At 36.8% G+C, this 23,540-nt stretch overlaps 1 protein-coding gene across 4 annotated transcripts; it reads right to left on the reverse strand.

Annotated features, from left to right (window-relative positions):
• Positions 1-6,902: 6,902 nt before the first annotated feature.
• Positions 6,903-22,241, reverse strand: LOC120103671 (ELMO/CED-12 family protein). Of its 4 annotated transcripts, none has more exons than XM_039121431.3 (10): positions 21,908-22,241; positions 15,925-16,096; positions 15,714-15,822; positions 11,956-12,059; positions 8,327-8,395; positions 8,008-8,123; positions 7,856-7,910; positions 7,610-7,730; positions 7,389-7,534; positions 6,903-7,275 (listed from the first exon to the last, which is right to left on the reverse strand). In XM_039121431.3, exons 2-10 carry the CDS (start codon positions 16,063-16,065, stop codon positions 7,174-7,176), a joined length of 963 nt encoding a protein of 320 aa, XP_038977359.2. In that variant the 5' UTR covers positions 16,066-16,096; positions 21,908-22,241; the 3' UTR covers positions 6,903-7,173. The 4 variants fall into 4 exon arrangements, with proteins under 4 accessions (XP_038977359.2, XP_088569281.2, XP_038977360.2 ...); XM_088713155.2 differs by having other exon boundaries at positions 7,389-7,531; positions 21,908-22,214; XM_039121432.3 differs by having other exon boundaries at positions 7,389-7,531; positions 21,903-22,212.
• Between the last annotated feature and the right edge of the window lie 1,299 nt (positions 22,242-23,540).

The raw sequence follows: 23,540 nt of genomic DNA on the forward strand, positions 1-23,540 counted from the left end.
TTTTGCTTAGACAATATCCAAAATCTCACCTCTATTTGGGTCTAGTTTCTACCTCACTATCCTATTCCCCTGAGGTGGCGAGGGACATCTGGGTCTCCCATTCACCTGTGTCAACGACCAAATTTGCCTTCTTTTCCTGGGAGCCACCACCTCCTAACTGTCTCAAGGTAAATTTTGATGGTAGTGCTACTGATGGGGGCGAGAGAGGAGGTGTGAGCTTCATTATTAGAGATCATCACTTCATGTTTGTGGCGGCTGGTGGTAGACGGATCTTTGATACCTCCGTCATAGGAGCGGAGCTGCGGGTGGCATGGGAGGGTTTTACCTTTGCGAGGCACGCTCTAGGTGTAAAGCACATCCACTTGGAGAGCAACTCAACCTCAGTGGTAGAGGAAATTTGTGGGCGACCCTCTAAGTTAGACAGGCAGCCCTTGCTCTTTGACATACGGTGGACTGCAGCGGACTGCAGCTTCTTCAGGGCTATGTATGTGTACCGGGAGGCCAACTCAGCTGCTGACTAAGTGGCCTCCTATGTGGCGGGGGAGTTCCTTTGGGTGAACCAAGCGAATGTTCCCCTCTCGCTTAGTTTGCTTCTATCTTTTGATTTTTTTTGCTGCACTTATATACGTTCGGTGTGAGAAGCCGGTGTACCAAAGAAAAAGCCAAATTTGAATGGCCCGATCAAAAGTCTCAAGCCCAAGGGCCAATTCATGATACCTGTTCAATCATACTAGTTTAGCCCAACCCATAGTATATAAATTATATTTACTTCTACATTCTAATATCATGTACATGATGCAATGTTGTGTATTACTTTTAGTTCTCTGCTTTGACATGTTTATGACAAATAACATTTTTTTTACATTTTTATTTATTTCAAAGACAAGCAACCATGCATGCACATTCATCATTGCCATGAGCCCAACTGACTATTCTAAATAAATATATTGCCAAGAGCTTAAATCCCTAATCATTAATCATTATTTTAAATAAACAAATACGTCAGCTTTTCTTTCAAACAATAACTTATAGTTCAAGTTGTCATTTGTTATATTGTTTTTGTGGTGCTTTCATCTCATAATGTTTTTGGACCTTCTCATTGATATCAGTTAATTTTTGACATAATTACAATAACACTCCTTCAACTTTTGGTGAGAGACACTTTGACTCCAAACCTTTAAAATTTTTCAATTAGATCCCAAAATTTAATTTTTTGTTGCAATATGGACCAGTTGTCCATCCAAGCTCTAGCACCGTTAACAACATGTATGAATGACTAGTTTACCCTTGACTAATACCGGTGGAACAAAATCAAATTTGGAAAAAATCTCAGCTAGGCATCTGACTAATCCCTGTCATTTCATCCTCCAACCAGGCTAGCACTCGATTAATCCCTTTTGTTCCCTCCTTCTCCTCCATTCTAGCTAGGCACCTGACTATATCCCTCTCAGCCCGGCTAATTCCCTCCTACTTCCATCTCTACGACTTCTCATTTTCTCCTCCATTTCAACCAGTTGGCCGACTACATCCCTCTAAACTTAGCTAAATCGTTCCTCATTGGTTCGCCAAAGTGTTCATCTAAGAGGCTATCCCCAAAACCATCCATTAGGTAAGAAGAAAGTAGGGTTTTGTATGTTTGCCATTTAAATATTCTATGTATTTGATAATGCCGGTTGTTTCATGAATCAGTGACCCTAATTGTGCTACTAGGGCTTTTGCTTCATGCTATTCTTGATATTAGTCGTGAATCAATGACTGTAGTGTTTACGAATTGCTTGTTAGGGAGCCATATTGTAGTAAAATATTGCTTGGGTTAGATCTCTATAAAATTGTTTCCATGTGGGAAATGTGCAATGTTATCTGCCTATATATCTACCAATGTTATGCTTTATGACAATGATATATGTGAATATAGGAAGTGTGCAATATTGTCTGCTGACCTATTTTTCATTGCAGATTGTGGACTACATGATTGCAGACTTTACTGTATCTGCACATATGATTCTTTATATGAGAGTTTATGCAGATTGTGAAACTGTGACTAAGGCAAAATAAGTTTGATAGAGTTAGAGAACTTGACCAAAAATCTCAGATATTAGAAAATTGAGCAGTTGTACAACTTTGTTCATAGGTAGACAATAGAAAAGGAACTAAGGATACTTAACAATGACAAACATGTGTTGTAGATGATGGCTGTCACAAGCAACATAAACAATGTGACAATCTATATAGAGCATAGTGTGGATGAAAAAGATTTGGATATAGTAGAGGAACCTCCTGCATTTCCATCTATCCATTAGAATGATGCTGCTACTAATCGAGTTGCACCAAAGGACACAATTGTGGAGCATTGTAGGGAAGAGGAAAAGGAGAAACAAAAGGCATGTGAAGTGGAGGGTTTAGTGAATGTAATATAGAAGAATACGAGGGGGGTACATGAGGAAATATATGAAGAGAGAAGAATGCATGGTAAAAGAGAACTCTAGAAGAATAAATGCAAGTGCATGGTGAAGATAGTGGCAATGACAGTGACTTATCCTTGAGTGACTTTAAGGAGAGTGACAAGGAGGATGATGACCTCTTCAAAGATTATGTTGATGACTCCATCAGGGAGAAGAAATTGGAGAAGAAGATGAGATGATGGCAAGAAATCTGAGTTACTTAAAATTGATGAGGATAGAAGCTTGGACAGCTCATCAGAAGGAGAAGCTTCAGATACCTTCAAGTTTCCAGAATTCAATGAGACACTAACTTTAGCAAGCCTATAGAGCTCAAGCTTGGCAAGTATTTTGCTTCAATACATCTATTTAGGAAAGCACTAAGGAGTACTATAAATAGGAGGGCTTTGATTTTATTTATAAACATAATGAAAAGTCCAGAGTCACAGTTGGAGGATCCATATCTCTCCTCTATCTTAAACCCTTCCTATCATTCACTACAGAAATGATCGAAATCTCTACTTACCTGATAAGATCACCTTTGTTGAATACTTTGGTCGACCTATCAAGGTTGACTATGTAACTGTCACACCGGCGCACAAAGTTCAGGTACCCAACTCATAGACAATGAAAAAACTCTACGAGGAGAACGAATTATTCATCTCCTACCCCTCCAACGAGGTCGTCTAAAGGCTTAAGGCCATAGGTCACATTTATGGGGATAGCTCTTCATTAGTTGTGAACTATTGCAACCAATATAAGGAAGGAATACACCATAAACTCAAGTTCAAGGTATGTGACAACCTCCTCAATCTTCCTTAAATCTATTGGAACATTGAAGTTGTGGCCAGTATAATTTCTAGATTTTGTGTCCTCTATCATGCCAATAGGTCAAGCACATGTTGGGAGGACCTCACTAGCTTCAATATGCACTTCTGTTATGAGGACCCTATAAATGGTTCTAGAACAAGAGAGATTAGAAGCAAGAAAATCCTCTCTCCCCCTTGCTCTTTAGCCTCGTGGCTGATACTCTAGATAGAATACTCAAATTAGCCACTTTCGAAAAGTTAAATCGCTAGGATCGGATTGTTTGATATCATTGGACAAACTCAGTGTCTTCAATTCGCTGATGACACACTGATCTTTTGCAATGTCTCTAGGGAGCAAATCCAAATGATGAAGCTGATCTTATACTCATTCGAGCTCTTAACCGACCTAAAGATCAACTTCAACAAAAGTATATGATCAGATTGGGCTTATCTAGAGAAGAAACTAAAAGCTTCTGAAGTTAAGGTGCCAAATAGCTGATCTTCCCATTCAATATTTAGAAATTCCCTTTCATTACGCTTCCCTCAAACGACTGGAACCTCCTCTCAGAAAAAATTGAGAAAAAGCTAGCAAGATGGAAAAGAAAGTTATTATCCCTCCTTGGTCAACTAGTTCTCTTAACTCGGTGCTTAGGGTTGTGCCTATCTACTAGATGTCAACTCTCCTAATCCTTGCGACTATCATCCAGAAGATTAATATCGCTTATATCCAATGTTCCTTTGGAGAGAATCACTAAAAAATCTAAGCCATTTGGGTATCTAAAACCTCAAAATCCAACCAAGCTCTACTATTGAAGTGGTGGTATTCAAATTTTTCATGAACCAATGACAACCATGGCAGGTCCTGGTCCAAAAGATTTATCACTCCCGCAGGTTCTCCGATGATCCTTCACCACATTTGATAAGAACTGCCTTTTCTTTTTGGAAAAACATCCTGAAATTGTTTCCAATTGTTTCAGTAATGCTCCTTTCTCTCAATCGGCAGTGGCCAACAAATTTTATTATGGCTTGATCCACAACCTCTCATGCTAAAGTTCCTCAACTTGTTCTTCTTTGCCAAGAGCCAAGCTGGTTCTATAGCCAACTTCCTTATGGGAAGTCACTTGTCCTCTAACTTCAGATCCTCGATGAGCTATGCAACTGGAACAGCATTCCATGCCTTATGCTCCTCCCTCTGCTCCACACAGCTTAGTAATGAGAACAACAGTAGACACAGGAAATAACACTCCAATCACTCATTTTAGTGAAGCATTGTTATCGCTTCTTCATTCACGGTGGGATCACATCCCACTTCAGGGCCATAGTATAGAAGCTCTCGATCCCTGAGAAGGTTAAGATCTTCAACTGGCTATATATGTTACAATAATAAAGTCCTTACCACTGAAAACCTCACAAAAAAAGGTGCCACAGGTCCCAACTCCTACCCGCTGTGCACTAATAATCCGAAAATTTGGATCACCTAATGCTGGCCTGCAACTATTCTAAATCTTTCTGAAACCTCCTTATGCAGAACTTGAGGGTTCATCAATACCAAATAGTATTTTTGACCTTTGGCATGAACGGAGAGCCTTCTTCCCTAGAAAAGATTTGGCCTAAGCTCACGACACCTTACTCTCCATCAGAAGCTGGTGCATTTGGAAAGAGCATAACAATCAGTGAAGCAGGTGGTTTTTCTCCTCAAAGGCTGGACTTCAACAACTCAGAATGAAGAGATTCATAAGCTTTCTTCTAGATTCAACCTGCACTGAGCAGCAGAATCTCCTCCTAACTCCCTTCTATCCTTAGCCCTTTGTCCGTTAGGGTAACCTATAGAAAAAGAACATCAAGACAGTGATTCTCTATTGATTAGAATACCCGCTTTGACACTTTGAGACTGCAATAAGGGACAGACAACCCATCTTCTGAAACTATGCATAGTTTCATGTCAAAATACATGAAGGTTTGCATGGTTTCAAAAAACTATGCATGGAATGTCTCGTAAGTAGCATGATTTCGGATTTAAGGCTGCCCTTTACCCATGCAGTCTTTAAATTAGACTGGGTCCGCTCGCATTCAACCCTCTTTATATCTTCTGTACTCATCATCAAGCCATATGTACTAATTCAATATAAATAATGCAATCATGGGGGAAACTACCTTCTTCCTTATACTCTTTAAAAGAGATTAATTGAAATAAAATAAGCTATTCTTGGTTTTGCCCCTATCAAAATGATTCATCAGATTAGTCTTTATCAACAAATCAAATAAGAATTATTCAGTTGCTGTTAAAATTTTTTTAAAATTTATAAAATTATGCATGATTTGTTTACAAATAACTAGGGAAACCTCTATTACATAATATTGATGCAGTATGTATTTGCTATTTGCATTTTACAAGTTTTGCCTCCCCTGCTTGTTTTTAAATAATTAAATATACAAATATATAAAAAATATTCTATTTTTCTATATTTTAAATTTTCTGAATTTTAGTTTTAATTTTTATTAGCTTGGCAAATTTTTAGCCCTTCGTTCAAATTATGAAACTTAATGACTATGCTAAAACAACTTTGCCTATATAATTGAAGCTCTTATGTTCCTTAACTAGTATGTTATAATATACTGACTCCTCCTAAGTCAATCATCATTTTTTAATCTTTTTGCTTTTGCAATTTTAATATCTAAATAGTAAAATTAATGCATAAAACAAGAGTAATAAACCAGCTGACTTTTGGTTAGCAGCTTTAAATTCACAAAGGTATCCAGATAACGCAGTCATTTAGAAATAGGCAGCACTAATTTTATTCCATTGTTTATAGTCTTGATTAATTTTATTAGAAATGCCTGCTTTGTCCCACATTCTATAGCAAGCAGATAGTCCTCAACATCATCAGGTAGTGAGGCTCTATAGCAAAGCAGATGGTCCTCAACATCATCAGGTGGTGAGGCTGTGTTGGATTGGATAGTGGCTGGGTCTTTCATCTCGAGGACTTGTTTGATTCACAGAAAAAAAATTTCCTCGTCGAAATATGTTTTCTAAAAGAATGATTCATGAGAATACGATATCGGAAAAAATGATTTTGACATATTTGATTGATTATAAGAAATTGGCACATTCCAAAATAGCTCATATTTGATTGAACATCTACCTTCTTAAAAAAAAAAAAATTATATAAAATACCTATTATACCTATAATAAAGAAAAAACCTTATTCATGAAATTTTATGGCTTAAAAATATTTTTGAAAAAAAAATTCCAGTTTCCAACCAGTGGAAAAATAGCTTTTCCATATCTTCCATATTTTTTTCTTTTTCATGAAACATAATAATCTTATTCACATAAAAAATGTTACTTTCCCATTTTCTTCCTTTGAAAACTCCAAATAAACAAAAAGTATTTCTTTGTTTTTCCATTGCTCACACTTTTTGCTTCATTTCCCACGAACCAAACGAGTCCTTGGTCACATGTTTAGAGGCAAGTTGGTCTGCTAACTTCTTAGCCAGGAAGAGAATGGTCAATGAAATGAGTTCATTTTTTCCCGATCGAATGATTTGTCTCCTGATCCCATTCAGAGGTAGAACAAGGACAGAAGGAAAAATTCAATCCACCTATTGCATAATCATTTCATCATCATCATCATCCATGTATCAAAGCTGCAGATTCAAAATACGATTAGTTTAAAATTTACAAGTCTAGCAACAGCCTTTTTCAAGCAGATGTCCTGGTATATTCCTTCTGATTACATCGTCATTCAGTACTTGTAAATTTGATTCAGTATTTGAGAGCCCCATTTATAAATTTCATCCACCATTTGTATGAATACAACCATAGATGAAATTGGTGATGAGTGACCCTAAATATAGCCATATAGCATACGGAGGGTTAACAAGGAAAAAAAAGGAAAAAGCTAACATTTGGGAATAATGGTATGCTATTGATTCAACATGTTGTATGCTGGTAGATCTTTGATACTGGTAGTGTCCTCTAGGGCAAGCTCACGCTCTAATTGAGCTCTTGTAGACGTCAGAACTTCCTGGAAGGGATGAGGGAGACAGATCAGAAAAAGCACAGATAATGGAGACACAAACCAAAAACTGCCAGCATAGAGTAGTAGAGGTTATTAAAATTTGGAAAGCTGAGAATTACATTAAACTCCATATAAGAAGCACGCTTGGCAAGCCACTGGGCATCCAGCATTCGAAAGGCTACACAGTAGAGGTTATCAAATGCTTTTTCATCTTCTCCAAGAAGTTCCAGAAAACGGGCTCCTGCCTTCGAAGTTGGCATGCCTGCTACAAAGAATCAACAGACTGCTTAAGATATGTTTTAAAAATATTAAAAATTGAACTGTTTGTCTGACACGTTACCTGATTGTAAATCTAACATCTGTATCAGCATAAATGATATATTAATACCAGCTACGGCAAATGGGTACTCCCATTCAGCTCTTTTCCCTTCTTGCTTCTTTAACAGCATTTGGAAAGAATCCTCCATAAGAAACAACAGAAGGTTAAGGAGATAAGTAATCCATGGCCTCCAGTTTAACATAAACATGAGGGAAGAAAAGGGAATTTAAATTAAATGAAAGGCATCTCCAAAGAGAAGGTAGTTACAGGATAGTTGTTGGCAAAGAAGATGAGGTTCTCCAATGATATAAAGCCACCGCCCCTGAGAACAAATAATCAGCACCAATTGTTACCATCAAGTACATTTATTTCGTACACGAGAGATGAGCAAACCTCTGCAAAGTGCTTGGTCATATTACCTAAAATCTGTCGATGGGTCGGAACCTTGCCAACCCATCTCCTTCCACAACTCTGATTTGAGAGGAGGAATCTCTCGATTAGGATAAGCCAATCTCCAGAGTTGTTTCAGGGCGTCCTGCAATACAAAATCAGCATCGGATTTATGAATTCCATATTAGATTTATTCTCACTTGAAAAGAGGGAAAAGTCCAAAGAACCATCAACTTATCAATGAAAAGGAAATGTCGGAAAAAAAGGAACAAGGTCTCACAACAATGTTCGAGAAATAATACAAGCATGCAATTGATAATAAATTAAAATTCTGGCAAGAAGATGTACTTGATGTTCCACACGAGAACCATCGAATGGGACCTCCAGTCTCTGCCTCAAATATCTCAGTCTTTCTTCCTACAAGGTTGAGCAGTACTAAATCAGAAAATAATCATTCATAACCAAAAAAACATTACATTATACAAATATTTAGAGGTAGAAAGTTTATTATATGCCAGGAGAGACAATGATAAACTTAATGAAGCTGAAAATAGAACAAAGCATATTAAAATTTATCTAATTAGCCAAGAAAAAAAGCATTGATTGCTTTTCAATCTCCAAATGCCAGATATTCTATTTTTTTCTGAGAATATTGACAGATCAACAGAGGTATAGGTCTCTGCCTTATTGATAGAAGCAACTCTCTGGTTAGGGACATGACATCTATATTTATTACTCTGTAAAGCCGACCTCACTTTTCTGGCATAGCTGATGCAGCATGTAGATAAGGAAAGCATAGTCCCAGTGGGGACCAGTGCCTTTTTACAGTCTAAACTCCTCTAACAACTGATATTCTAAATGTACTAACAAAAAAGCAAGCATAATCTATGATTCAGATACGGTCAAAAAACACCAGCCATGTCAGTTGGAGGTTGAAGATAGATGAGTTCCTCAAGAAAGCAAATCCTCTCACAGATTAACAGGATCTCATAGACAAAGATCAAGCATCAACTACTTCATCGTCAAAATTGAAAATAAAAAGACACCATGTCAATAACAACATATGCAGAACTACCACTTCTGTGTTCTTTACAAGAAAATTGAGGTCAATTTTATGCACATTCCATGACAATTCACCTCATATGTGGTGCATATGGGAAGAAAAGGAACAGCCTAACATGGCATTAGGGCCAGCCATTGTCGGTCAGCAGAAAAGCCAATCCCAAAACAAGCACCTTTAATTTGGCCTCAAACTCACCCTGTAAAAGTTTCGATTTGCTTGGGTTTCCTTTTATTAATATAATACGTGATCATTTAGGAGTTCTGCAGGAGCTTCTGCATGCAAACATGGGTTGGTTTTGGGTGACTATTAATCTTATAATTAATTTCCTTTTTGACGAGCTACAGTTGAACACACATTGGGCAGCAAAGAGGTGGTCAGTCAGTTTTCCCAAAATAAATATAAGTTGCTATCTTGTTTTGTTATTAAGAAGTCCTAACATGAGTCAACACGATGGTCTACTTAGTCAACAACAGGTATGCTATACAACTACTTATCTAGTTAAAATAAAAAATTACTTATCTAGCCAAAATATTTTGGCTGACGTTGAAACCTTAACAAACTAATAATCAAAACCGTTTGGTCAATCAACTGATGGAGAGATTGGTTAGAAAAGAAAACATGGACATGCCTATTCCGGACTAATATTCTTTATGCTGAATTGAGGAAATCTTGTAATTGAGTAACATGCCATACTATGCTATACCACCCTGTATCCACAAAGCATGAGTTGATGTAGGAGCTGTACTAATAAATGATCAATACATCCCCTAACCATGGTATTTAAAACCTTGCTTAAAAGCAACATTTAGAAACCTGGTTGGCCAGGCTAGGTCAACCAATTACCTGCTAGACCTTGCATGTCGAGTCAAGGCTAAACCTAGAGATAGTTTAAACCATCTTTGAATTGGTAACTTGGACAGTACAACCTTGAGCTGCTCGGGTCAAAGACTTAAGACCCACAAGTCAACCAAGGGTGAGAAGAAGAGGAGGGGAAAATATAATGCCTTCCTGACCCCAAATATGCCAAATCCTAAGATTTCCTCCCCTCTTGATCTCTTGGCGTACATGGACGAGCAACATTGTCAGAGAGGGTTATAGAGGATCTTGATGGCATCAGTAATTAGGTGTCCGAGGAGTTGTCAACCTCGGAGGAGTCGACATTGCCAATGCATTAATGTCGGTAGAGAGGTCATCTTATTGGGGGCTCAATGGTGACGTTGAAGGGAGGTTGGCTTGTCCAGGGCTCGAGGGCGATAGTGAGAGGAGGCCAAGCTATGAGGCTCCGTGGCGATAGCGAGAGGATGGATTGTGGCAAGGGTCAAAGGTCATGGCAAGAGTAAAGCAAGAATTTGGATCAAAGCATGGTTGTTGGAACTGTCCCGAACAGAGCGGTTCAGGGCGTATCGAGCCGTACCGGCGGTGGACCGGAACAGTTCCAACAACCGAAACGAAAGCTGTCGACGTAGGGGGAGAAGGAAAAAGGAAAGAGAGAAAAAGAGAGAGCAAGCGGGGGAGGGAGAGTGAGAGAAAGGAAGAGAGAGGAAGGTGAAGGCTGGCCGACGGAGGGCCGGCGAGCCGCGCAGAAGCCGGCGAACCGCGCATAGGAATCGGAGGAGAGGCTACACCTCGAGTCCCATGTTTTGTTCGAAACAGGGGTCTCAGAGGGGGCTTCCTTTTTATTTGCCGACTTCACTTAAAAATCTCTAAATTAAAAATGGGCCTCCTTTGGAACTTGTTTCGAACGAAACATGAGACTCAAGGTGGAACCTCTCCTCCGCCTCCTTTGCACGGATCACCGGCCTCCACCACCCTCCTCTCTCCCTCCCTCTCCCCCCTTCTCTCTCTTTTCCTCTCTCTCCCGTTCTCCCTCTCCCCTACCTCCTCTACTATATCGGTACAGGCCCGGATGGAACGGTACAAGGGCATACCGACCTATGCTGCCGGACAACTGGTACGAGCCTAGTTCCGGCACAACAAACCTTCGATCGAAGAGAGTTGGATAAAAAGGAGCTTAAAAGGGATAAGCATTTTGGAAGATGGGTGATAATGAAACAAATATTGAAGGAGAAATGGAGGGATGAGATATTTATAATCTTTCTCTGGCTCGCATTTATCCTACAGTTGAACCATAGACCCATGACATGGCCACCAATCTGATTTAGTGCATGTCAATAGGTTTAGTACACTAGTTAAAAAAGAATATATAAAAGGATTATATGTAGATCACTAGATAGATTTAGCATGAGGTCTTACACTCGTGTCTTTATGCCTAGAGAAGTGACCATAGATATTTAATCGGAAATTCTATGATTTTCTTTTGTGAATAAATATGAAGAAAATTGAAAACAACATTCGAATTATAGAAAAGATTCTTGAAATAATGATCCAAAAATAAAATTAAATATCATATGGTATGCAATTTTAGCAGGAATAAAAGGGAAAATAAGACCCCCTATGTTTGGACGACCAATACCAAATTGAAAATGGTCTCTATCTTAAATGAAGAGATAGATGAAGGATCACAAGACTACACAATCAGATGGGAAAAAAGTTTCTTATACTTTCCATAATGATTCAATCTTTTAGTACTAATCGTAAGTGATCAAAGAACAAGTAAATTGGACACTAAAAAAAAGTATACTGGATCATTTAATATCTGGTAGCATGCACAGGTTGATACTTACACCATAGCAGGTGCATAAGTGCACATAATCTGATAAAATTTAACAATAGACACTTAAAATAATGAAGAAGGAAAGTATACATAATCCACATATAAAAACACCAAGAACAACATCACTCCTTTTTATAGCTAGAAATTCATTAAAATACTTAAGATTTCACATCTTCTCATTGGTCACTTGATGAAATTGACAACATTAAGAAGGAAAAAAAGGAAATTCTTCAGTGTTACCTGCAAGGGACTAAGACAGATTGGATTACCCTGTCCATTTTGAATAATAGATGGAAGAGGTAAGAACCTCCCTATAATTGAACCAGAGCCCAGGAGAATGTTTACTGCAGAGAAAATAAATGTAATCAGCATCAAGGATTGAGATATTTCATGCCAATGCTATGGCAACCTTGGCACTAGCACAGTGCTACCATGTCGTGTTGTGCCAATGCCTGGCAAACAATGCCACCACAAAGTGCTAAACATTGGCATGGAGCACGCCAGTGGCCTATGTTGATAAGGCACTAACATGCTACATATCAAGGTACACCATACCGTACCAAACCCGATGGTACAGGGTACCAATTCAGTATTAGTACACAGTATGGGGCCATACCGACACTTAGTATGCCAAATTAGCCCCCATACCGGACATACCGACAGTGATAGGGTGGCACCGGTATGGGGCCTGGTACTAAGACGGCATGCCTTGTTACATATCATACCAATGAGATTTAATTTCATGATCAAGATTATTTAGAGTATGTTTAACAGTGCAAATAGCAAATAAAGGAAAACAAAATAGAACATAACTTTTATCTCTATCAAGGTAGAGAGGACTTAATATGAAATAAGAAAGAAATAGCTTATTTAGGATGTGCAATTACATGGAAAAGATTTGACCTCTATTGATTATTAGATAACTTCAACCTTTTCAAACCATTTACAAATGAACATTTATTTGGCCGTCAGGTAATAGGTGTGAAAAATTTCATTATTAAACCAGCAATCTTGAAACCATTTTCCAAAAATATAATTAAAACAGCTCCAGTTCATGGAATAATTGATAGATCTGACCAGTAATGTAGTTTGCATCATCTACTTGATAAGGATACAAAGACAAATTGGAGGAATCTGAAGAAATGTTGCTTTTAAGAAATGTCTGTGAGAGTCAGTGCACTAGACTATGATAGTAAGTATAAACATGCTAAACATTAGGTCTCTTCAATTTATTAGTTCAGTCTATATAATCTGTATAGAGGTTATACATATATGCCTTGGTGCAGATTGACCCTGTGGGCGGCGGGGAGGGGGGGGGGGGGGGGGAATATCTAACATTAAGGTTCCAAAAAGTTTGACGAGCAAAAGACTAAGGTTGCACAAGTCATCAAGATATGTGTAACATTGTCATATCCAAATTCTTCTGTTTCTGACTTCAACATCCAACTATTGACATAAAGTATCACAGAACTAGGTAAACTCCACTAAAGCATCATGGAAATTTGGGGCTTCAAGGTCCTCTTTGAGGGTGATCATGTGATACCCTCTTTCCAGGAATGTCTTTTATCTCTTGCGAATCAATCATGTATCCTCAAGACAATATAGTACCAATATATGTCAGAATTTTCACATTTGCTCGAACAGTGGATGTTGCCTAAAACTTTCTATAAAGCATCAGCTCATGAGTTCCATTAATTCCAAAAAATAATTAATGGCTGTTATACACCAAGATGAATATATCCCTTGTCCTCCAGGGTAAAGAATAACATTTTCCTAGAGTGGCCCTTGATATTATGGTTTCTGTTTGTCGGCCATCCACATAGTCTGAAATTCTAGGCTGTAAGGCTTTCATATAATATTGCATTTTCATCCCTCCAAAACTTGCAGCAGTTTATTAATCCATATGAGCCAATTATGTTATCTGCAGATGTAATTCGTTGTTGTTCTTACTGTTGTTATGTTATTACATACTAATCCACTTTATCAGATCTGCTTAACCTGATAATTTATTCAGCACATTTTTTGAACTTTTGAAGAATTTTGTACGTATTGATTATTTACATTACGTCACATATATGCACATCAAAGTTAATGTGTATTCGCAATTTCCTGTGTATGCATCTAAACATACATTTCTGAGTCTGAGTTTGATGTATAGACCTCTAGACATGCATTTTCCTGGTCAAAGGTTATAATGTTATATACTAGCATAATGCCCTAATGAAATCATTCAAATGATGCCATCTCTTTCTTGCAAAGTCAGAAGAAGTATGTTTCATACGACTCTCTCTCTCTCTCTTTCACACAACACACAGAGAGAGAATAGTGATGCGGGCACTACCAATCATTTCAAAGAAATGATGTATGAATGACCCAGACAAACACTTGGGAAAACACCTGACAGTAACCCAGTTTCTAAAACTCTCTTTTTTGACCATACAGATGTTTGATTTAGTTACAACATGATGCTACTATAGAATCATGTGTATGAGATCTAAGACATCATTATTGTCTTTCCATGAAAATAAAAGGATCAGTCAAAGATACCTAATATCATTTTTGGAATAATAATAATTTGTATAGGTTTCAGTCCAGTCTTTAATCAACAGAAATGCTACATTTCTAGGGTCACGGATCAAACCCAGTCCAATCATTGAGAAGAATATATAAAACAGAGAAAAAAAGATTAAAAATCACCTTCTCTGATGATAATCAATATATGTGCAACAAATCAGGACCCAAACATCACGTTGAAATTATTTTGTAAGTCTTTTATAATGCAATAACATTTACCCATAAATTAACAGGTCCATTGTTTCTGTTCAATGTGCTCCACAAGAGGATAATGACCATAATGCCCTTGCAAGTCTTTGCTCATTTAAATTTTTCTTTGTATGTTGACCATGAGTTTGTTCCAACATTCTCATCACTGCCAATGTTACCATAAGAACAAGCATGAATCAAAATCCTTCTCACCATGCAACTGTCCCCAATCTACAGTAACTGCACTTGGACAACCCTTAACTTCCACACAAATAAATCTTGCTAGCGTTCAGAGATCACATAACATTCCAGAAATGCTATTCCACATGATCACCCACATCCCACTGCTCTATGCAGCATTCTATCTATCTCATCTTTTAGATCATAAAGTCAAGGCGTAAAAATACATTGCTTGAGGATAACTCCTTTATTAAACTATCCTTTCCACTAAAACCTGCTTAACAACTTAGTTACAGTTTAATACCGCATCTCTGAAAGCATTCATCTATGATAAGGGTACTCTCTGTATCTCCTCAGAAAAAGATACTCTGTAAGTCATTCATGTCAAATGCATGTGCTAAAACAAGAATAAAATTAAATATAAAATTGGTGCGGACACCAGTGCCAGGTCACCCGTCACTCAGGTCTACGGTCGCCGCAGGAGGATGGTCCAACCAATTTGATTTTATTTTGGAGTGATTTTATGTTATTAGGACTTATTAGGGTATTTTGTTACTTGACAGCCTTTAGAGCTTATTTTGGTATTTCATTATTTTGAGGGTCTTTGTGAGATTAGTTTCTTTTTAGAGGGTCTTTTGCATTTTCTGGATCTTATAAATATGTTGGACCATACATCGTTTAGGGTTATGCTATGAATAAAAAAATTCTAAATTTCTTTCTTTAGCTCTGGCGTGTGAAACCCTGAGCAGGGCTAGGTGCGAAGCCTAGTTCTTCTTCCTCTTCCTCCCTCCTCTCTCCTTCTTCCCTATTTCTCCTCTCTCCTTTTTCTCTCTTTCTTTCTTTTCCTGTTGTCCGGCATCAAAAATACCATATGATCGGATCACATACTCACTTTGATGTATTTTTTCTTTACCATATTACATTGATTTTAATATTTACTTACATTCTGTAACTGTAACAAACTGGATATTAAAAGAATTGATCACATTGAAGTTAACTATAAAATCTACAGTAAGAGGTTGTACTGGTAATGGTGCACACTTAATGACAATTACCTAACCATTGTGCCCACTGAGCAATCAAATTCGAAAAAAGATATGTCCAGTGGAGCTGTTCCTTCTTTTTGTCGTCCCAAATATCTTCATGACTTCTATGATCATATCCCTTTGAACAACATAAAGCTAGGTAAGCATAGAAAATAACAATAAGAATTGTCTTCCAACTTCAATTCACTCCCATGGTCCACAATAGAAAGAGAAAATTCACCTCAGAGTGGTCCTCATCATAACTATAATTTCCAAGAAGAGGTTCATTTAGGGCATCTAAACCTGATGCATCCATATGCTCATTTCTTCCCCCATCAACATCCCCGTGACGAAGCCGCCTTCTTAAGGTTCTGGTTGCCATAATAGAAATTATTTGATTTTGCTAACTTTGCCTGTAACAAACAAAATAAGCATATCATAAGCATGTGTGACATCAATGTCTTAAAATAGCCTCGTTATTTCATTACAACATATTAATCTTAAGCAAGTGGAAGGGAATGGCAAAATTAAATCAAATGTGATTCTCTCTACAAATTTGAATTATTAAAAATTCCTAGTAGTTTGGAAAAGTTAATCATGTGTTCATGAAATCCACATCAGTACTCTGTGTGTTGTAAAAAACATCAGTAATTGAGTTTAAAACATTAATTGAGTTTATCTGCTCTAATATTGTTAGGATACAAGAAAAGATGATATATTTATCACAGACACTGAACTGAACAATAAAGTAATATAAAATAGACTGAAACTTTTACAATTACCAATTCCATTTCTCTCTTTTTTTTTTAATAACTGATACCATGGGAGACAGTAATATGTGTCAATTATAACAGAAACATGCAACACATCTGCTGAATATCAGCATTCATCTTTTACTAGCCAAAAGGTATGATCTTCTATTTGTTTATACATCATTGAGCTCTATATTGCACTGAACTACTACAGGTGACTTATGTTATTTAGAGAAGGAATTAGGCCATGTAATTAATCAATACTTGCACAAATTGCATGTTGAAGGGGAAACAGTGAAACTTTTTTCACATAACAATCTAAAATAAGTGTTCATATATTAGTTGAAAGTGAATCAAAAGTTGCAGAACAGTAAATCTGATAACAACATTCACAAATGTGACATTAAAGTCCACCGTAAGACATACATCATTAATTGCATTATGTATGTGGATTGTGATTTCAGTCAAAACAAGCCACAACGTAGTTGTACCCTGGATCCAAAAAACATGTTACTAGTCCCTATTATCATTACCTAGAGATCACAATATCCCATCATTGCAAATAAGCATGCTGGATACTATGCATCAAGTATATACAAAATGAGTAGTTATATAGTGCAAATAGTATGCATGTGCTCTGCAGTGCCTCCTCTTTACAATCAGCAGTTGGTTTAAAAGAAATGTAAACAAATAGAGGCCCAAAATTGACACAGTGTACACGTTTCCACCTCAAAATTCTCCAGAGTCTCAGTAAGTAATTTGTATAATTATAGCTGTCACATACACATAGTTAATACTTAATACTACTATTCTATTCAAGATGTCAGTAATGCCTTTCTTACTCAAGAACCGACTGAATAAATTCTTAAATTTCATCTTAGGCTGTTAACCAAATTGTTCTACCTCGTCACTCTTCAACTTTTTGCTAACCACACCACTAAGATGGTCATCTTGTTTGCATGTGCTAAATTCATTTTCTCACTACAACTTCATGATAAGATATAAAAGCCTCATTCCAACATATTTAGCACACATCAGCACATCTTTTTCTTATAAATTGGTTCCAGCATTTTCTCCAATTCAATTAGGAGTTGCTAGTCCTAAATAAATAGACACCATAAGAAAGCCAAAAATAAATTTGACATAAGAACTTGCATACGTGCCATGTTTTAACAAGTACATAATAAGTAATTTATTCACATGCATGCATGCAAGCATGCAAGAATGCATCCATACATATGCATATATACATACTTATATACACATTATTATGCAAGTACAAATATAGATATGGATTTGTGCACATATGATTATATATATATATATATATATATATATAGAGAGAGAGAGAGAGAGAGAGAGAGAGAGAGCTAGACTACGCTACACCGAGGTGGATCTCCACTCAGGTTTAGTCAGATCTAAATTGGACAATGAGGGTCCCACATTGATAATCCAAACTATTGCATGTGATCTACTACATCTAAACTACTTATACCAAGGTTTACCATCTCAAAATTGGATCCGTAGAGATACCATCTTGGTACAGTATTAGTAGACCTGATACGGGTGTCAATTCAATGTACGGACACTCAGTACACCATCGACACCACGTATAGTTTGGTATCAATATGGTATGATAGGGTCAATACATGTGATTTGGAGACCCCTATAAATTCATGTATGGGTATATACATGTGTTTATATAAATGTGATGTCTATCTAATTCTACATTTTGACATTCTATATGCTGGCACATACCCACTGTACATATATACTAGTAAATGGAGATGGAAGAAAAATTAGAATCTTTATCTATACTTCTTTTATATCTTCAGCATTTTGACAACATTAATAACAGAATTTCTTTCTTTTTAAAGAGATGCATGCCATAGAAGCATCTTCTTTTATATTATATAATGCTTATGTATGATGAGTATTCTATATACACATGCTGCCTGCAGTATAACACTCGAAATCCCCTCCTTGTATGGATCACAGCTACTGAAGCAGAGAAAAGGGAGGGAAGTTGAAACACACAAAATCATATTCTTCCTTAACATTTAGAAGTTACATCATGGTTCCGCCCAGTTTTATTCTCATCTAGAGGAATACAAAATTTGATCTTTCCATAAACCTGATATTTTCTATAACTTAACAAAAGCACATTACTGTTTTTTGCATGTTCATATAGTAAAAAAATGTTACAAAAATGAATTTATTTATGAAAAGTCTGACAAGGTGGGATGCAAATGGGCAGGCAATTTATATTCTTCAAGCTGACACATCAAGCTGGCCCTGTAGACATTTTTCAATATCCTCTGCAGGTCAGGCACAATGTGCATCCTTCCAGACCACCCTTGTTGGAGACCCAAAACAACTTCAGTCATATAAGTCCTTCTCCGATGTTCTTATACTTTCAGATTCTATATCATTCATAGCTTTGTTATAATAGCTACAACCTTTAATATGGCCTTCTCTCTTAATGCTCATAACATTACCTTATGTAGTTACCTATCCCTTGCTTCCTAAGTTTAATTCAATGCATCTCCAAGCTGATAGCTTCATCTCTACATATATAGCACGAACTCTTGCAGAGCATCTCCAGCCCCCAATTATGATTTTATATTTCAAGCACCCAACCGTTATATGGTCAGTGGACTATCATCCAACAGCATACATAGAAGTGAGACAAGAAATTGGTCTATTATCTTAAGCATGACATAGTATCCATGACTCACCCAAAAGAAATTTAAAAAAAATAAATAAATAAAATAAGTCCACACTCAAGCTACTGGACAGCCATCCCATGGCTATGATCAGCTAGCCTCCATAAGAATGGAGAGGAGATAGAATTTGTAATTTCATCCTGTCATGCCTGTGCTCGTGCCACCTCAATGCTACCATGAGTATTAGACTGTTATTCAATAGCTATACATGGCTAGCTCATGTGCAAAAAGAAAGACCAGGAGATGAGAAGTAGGAGTTTTTGAAACTCCTCCCTCTTCCGCCTCTCAAGTATTTAGTGGGATCGCCAAACATCCATCATAAACACTTCTCATATATTAATTGCATCGATCACATGGGACAAATGCTAGTACATGCAATGTTAATCATAGTTACACAACCCATGTGTTCAAAACAATTTCTCATGATATAAACATACCAGCAACGAACAAGCCTTACAAGACAACCTTCAATTCATTTGATGAATTCTTCTTCTATGTTCATTCCTATCCAAAGCTACCTCCTTTGCTAAAGCAAGATTCTCCAAATCTTGGTATCATGAGGAGCTAGCTCATATGAAATGTCCTTAATATTAAGAGAATCAAATAATCAAATAAAGTTTCTATAGTTTGAGCTTCTTACTACAATCCACAGCCACCAGACATTCCAATGACTAGGATCATAAAGATTAAATTAACATGATGTATTAGATCAAAATAATCCTTTGCAATAAAAAGGGGGGAAGCGGAAGTATATGGAAGAGTAAATATACTATCCACTTAAACAGACTTGAATGGTGCTCAACTTTTCATGATATATATGATAAAATTAATATTATGAATAACCAAGATATACCATACCATTCCAAACCAAGCGGTACAGGGTGTACCATACCGTACCAGTTCGATACTGGTATATGGTATGAAGGGCGTATCGACACTCAATACGCTAAACCGGCCTCTATACCAGGCGTACCGACACAGTAATATGGTGGCACCAGTACGGGGCCTGGTACCGAGACGGCGTACTGTGTGAATAACAATTATCGTGATTCAATTGACTAACTTTCAAGGTTCGAATAGAACGAAAATATGCTCCTACACCTAGTGCAACCCAAAAGTTCAATGGTTATAATTCTATAGATATCATCTCTTTGACACAACATTGTTGGATCGTAATAACAACATATAGTCGGATATGACTGTTGCTCCAAGGCCAAAAATATGTGTGATTTCTGACAAGGAAGAGATCAGTAGTGTGCCTCTAAAGTTTGGATGTTTCAGATTTCTGACAACTCAATAATTTTCTGAGAGAAGACTGATGTACCAACTACCAAGATAGAGCAGAATCCCATTCATTTACTCCAAAATCACTTTGATACTCTTTAAAAAATGAACAGAATGCTAACACATAAATCTTCTGAGCATTCTATCCACAAAAGCATGGAAAAAAGTTATTATGCATGCATATATACACACTAAGCCAATGGAAATCCACTTAGTGTGGAGATCTCTTGCCCAAGTCAGATGTCGCTTTCCCAAAACCACCATTTTGACTCCCCCTCCCTTTATCATGTATCTACTTTGGATAATCCCATCTGTTATAAATGCACCCCGTTTGCTCAGGTCTTGCTTCTGTTTGGCCTAAGTGCTTCTTCTCATGTACATCCAATGTATGCACATGCAATCCTCTATGTTTGTATGTATTTGTGCATACATTTGTTTGCAAATATATCAAAAAGTTGTCATACAACCATCAATATATCCTAAAAAATTTATTCAAGTAATATATAATTCCAAAGGATGCAGATCCTCAAAATAATCAGAACGAGCGATACAAAACTCCGATCAATTATGGCTCCCTTATGTCAAGCTTCTACAAGAACTATTAATTTCAACAAACATGAACATGCAAGATGCAGGCATAATCAAAATTAGATTAACAACCAACTTCACTTTCTATTCACTGATCCTCTAAGAAATCTTCAAATCGGATGTAAAGATCCATTGGAAGGCAAAGAACCCTGGCATCGAGGTTATTCAACCTTCACTAGATTTATCTTTCTCTCCATAACAAACAATTTGAACAACTGGACCAAACCCTAAGGTCAATAGACTTCAACAGTTTCTTTCCAATGATTCTTCCGAAAAATGTCATTCAAAGTCTCCAATGTCAGCATAAGACCCAATTGGCAACAAACCCACACCAGATCCACCATGCCCGTAACTCCTTGCTGAAAAAATCATACAATGTTTAGGAAAAACCAAATAGAACATCAATATACCAAATTCAATTGGATCCAAGAAAAACTATTTAAAAAAGGCACCTTTCTTTCAGCAATTTTCTCACTACAGCCTAATATACATTACCAGATAACACAAAACAAAATCAGCATCAGAACTGCAAACATTCTCCAAGAAATTCAGCAAGAAACCGTCTTTAATTTCATCTGGATCAATCCTAACATGAAGAAACATCGGATATAACTGAGGTATTCTTTTTTTTCTCGAACAGATTTAAGATTTTCTTGTCACACAAACCAAGAAAATAAAAAAAACAAAAAACAAAAAACAAAATATCCATCCATCTCCTCAGTTTATCCTCTAGGGCCCCAAAATCCAAGACAACGTTCCATAGAACAATCGAATTAGCTTCATTGAGATCTATCTAAACTTCTGAATATGAAAAAGAAAAAACAAAAACCTTCCGAAAAATCTACAGAAACATGGATTCTAAGACAAACCTTACCGAAAAGGCGACCTTTCAAACCTAATTAGAAGAACCCCACAAGAAGAAAAGTGAAGCGATCTCCTGCTTAAAACGAAAAGATTCGTGCTTTGGGAATTGAGATAGAAGCTTCGCTCGCAAGGTATCTGAAGCCCAAATTGAGAATTCGAGACCCGTTCTCCAATCAACAGAGAGCAGGGAATCCCGTAGAAATCTGGAGCTCGTCCAGAACTTGATATAACCTTCCGCTGTTTAATTCCACGCCATCGTCCGACTCTCCGACTCCGGACGAACCGGATGGCCTCCTACGGTTGAATCTGATGGGTGGGGGCTGATAATCAAAACATGGGGTGGTAATATCTTCTGCGCCGCGCCTACAGGCTACAGCGATGGTATCTTTTAAAGCATTACGATTAACGCTACGATTCGCCCATTAGTTGTTCACCAACACAAAAGGCTAGTTCTTGTGGTTTGAAGATAAAATGCCTTTGACTGCTGTTGTTGTTCATGAATTGGTAAAAAGATGGAGAGATGAAAGGCCATTTGAGTTGTTCATTATTTTTCCTTTTTTGTTTTTTTTTGGTTCAACGGTAGCTCACATCAATCTAGCATAAGTACTACCAGGTGAAAAAAAATAAGATGTTTGTATGAAATGTTCGTTTTAGCAAAAAAAAAAAAAGATGACACAGGGATGAAGGGTTAGGGTCGGACGCTGTCTGCAAGACCCATCCTGAATGTTGAGCTGCAAAGGAAGCGACCCAGTCGGTAATTCTGTTCATCTCCCAATAAACATGAGCAAAATGGATAGAGTTCATTGTTTTCTTTTCTCTTTTTTTTAGCAAAACAGTAGAAGTTCAATCATTGTTTTTGTATTCATTTTATAACCATAGCCCAAATATAATCCAATATAAAAGATAAAGTTAAAATAACATATATCTAAAATTAACTACAAAGATACGATTTTAGTCTATGAATGCACTATAGAAAAGGATAATTAAAATATTTTAAAATTAATGGAAGACAAATATGCAACCCTATAGAAAAATGCGTAATTGACAAGTGGAATAGGCCATAGCTCATGTAATAAATGTTAACCATAATCAAATAAATATAAAAGGCATTAATTAAGATGGAATGCTTTGGATTCAAATGATTTGAAAAAAAAAATAGAAGAAGGGGAACAAGAACAAGGGAAAAAGAAGAAGAAAGAAATAGCCTTCTTTAAATGAAATTCATAGTGCTGGTCATGATTTATGATGTCCAAATTGTCTCAAAACTAAACACCATGTATGTTTTCTGGAGATTTTGTTGCAAATCAAAATTACATATGAGGTAAAGATAATGCCATTATACAAATCAAAGGATAAATTATTAAAATTACATATAAAAATTTTATGTGTAAAGAAAATGCCATTAAACAATAAGTATAGATTCTTTACAATCCTTGTAAGATTATTTACATATAATGCAAAGCGAGATAATGCCATTATACAACAAGTACAGGCTCTTTACTTTAATTCCACTCTTGTATAAAATAAACCATTTTACATTGCATATGTCCAAATCTAACCTCCATAATCCAAAATATAGTTGTTTATCTAAGAAAAAATTCCATGATTATAAGATTTATTTAAATTATAAGCTGATTTGGAAA

The sequence above is a fragment of the Phoenix dactylifera genome, chromosome 17 (genome assembly GCF_051530095.1).
Source record: "Phoenix dactylifera cultivar Ajwa chromosome 17, Ajwa_hap1_PhDact_Kaust_v1.1, whole genome shotgun sequence".
Classification (NCBI taxonomy): Eukaryota; Viridiplantae; Streptophyta; class Magnoliopsida; order Arecales; family Arecaceae; genus Phoenix; species Phoenix dactylifera.